The 1,328-nt window shown below is 37.1% G+C and overlaps 1 gene segment (V, D, J or C); it reads right to left on the reverse strand.

Annotated features, from left to right (window-relative positions):
* Window positions 1-597: 597 nt before the first annotated feature.
* LOC123976058 overlaps window positions 598-1,328 on the reverse strand; it is a 24,646-nt gene continuing 23,915 nt past the window's right edge. The window contains 2 exon segments of the V gene segment in view: window positions 598-990; window positions 1,207-1,317. Of these exon segments, the coding sequence occupies window positions 686-990; window positions 1,207-1,258 (357 nt within the window).

Here is a 1,328-nt window from a genome sequence, read left to right on the forward strand (position 1 = left end):
GAAGTGACTTAATGGTAAAGACTAATATTTGAATAAAACTACAAAAATCTATAAAATATTTTACAAATCAGAAATAAAACGCACCATATCATCAGCATAGAAATAAATAAAATGATTTTACTCTGCTATTCTAACTAGGAACAATTTACAGACTGCTTCTACACCATGAAGACAAAAAAAAAAATCAAAGGGAAAAAAATCTGATATACTTCAACACCATCAAACCTTAATGGATCAATTATAAAATAAATTGGTTTTCTGGAATTCAAAACACAAGTTAAGTTATAAATATATGTAATTTACATGATTAGTATTTTTACAACATGTACTAGATGAGATTTTACCGAAATTAAATTTTATAAATCATTTCAATAATATGTGTTTGTGTTTCTTTGAAAAACTGATAACACATAAAATAAATAAATATTTATAACTTGAGTGTTCATGTGTGATCGCTTGTCAAAGATTTATTATGAAATCATAGTTCAGAAGAATAGTTGAAAGTCTTTGTTTAATTAAAGCAGAAGTGTAAATGCTTGTGTTATATTTGATATATTCAAGTGTTGAAATGTTCAAAGTATATTCTTCTTCTTCATGATAAACCTCCTGTTGTTTTAGTTTCAGTGCAGCTGTTGAGTCAGATCAGTTCCTCTCCAGCTGAGGGAGGTTTTTGTACGACGTTATATCACTGTGTGAACGGGAAGCTGTCACCCTGCTGACAGTAGTAAACTCCTGAATCTTCAGCCTGAACTCCACTGATGGTCAGAGTGTAGTCAGTCCCAGATCCACTTCCACTAAAACGATCTGGAACTCCAGACTGACGAGTTGTAGCTGCATAAATCAGGAGTTTAGGAGCTTCTCCAGGTTTCTGAAGGTACCACTGGAGCCAGCTAACACTTGCACTGGTTTTACATCTGAGAGAGACAGCCTGTCCTGGAACAACAGACTGAGATCCAGGAGACTGAGTCAGGACGATTTGTCCTGATGAACCTGGAAAAGATGAAAAAGAGGAGAAGGGTTATTGAGACAAATCCAGCTTGGAGAAAGATGATCAGCATCCAAACAGAAGAGTCTCATTTCTTTAAGATGGAGAACAGATGGAAGAAGGTAAATGCTGCTTGTTTCAGTGTTTCTCCATCACAGCAGAACATCATTGTGGTGAAGCTGGTTGCATCCTGAAGCAAAGTTTTCAGAAGAGAGTCTCACCCTGAACAAGGAGCCCCAGGGTGGCCAGCAGTAGAATCAGTGACATCATCATTGTGCTGCCGGCGTGTCAGTGGCTCTGAAAGGCCTGGACAGCCACTGATCAACACTGGCCTCTTAACGGC

Source organism: Micropterus dolomieu, linkage group LG09 (genome assembly GCF_021292245.1).
Source record: "Micropterus dolomieu isolate WLL.071019.BEF.003 ecotype Adirondacks linkage group LG09, ASM2129224v1, whole genome shotgun sequence".
Classification (NCBI taxonomy): Eukaryota; Metazoa; Chordata; class Actinopteri; order Centrarchiformes; family Centrarchidae; genus Micropterus; species Micropterus dolomieu.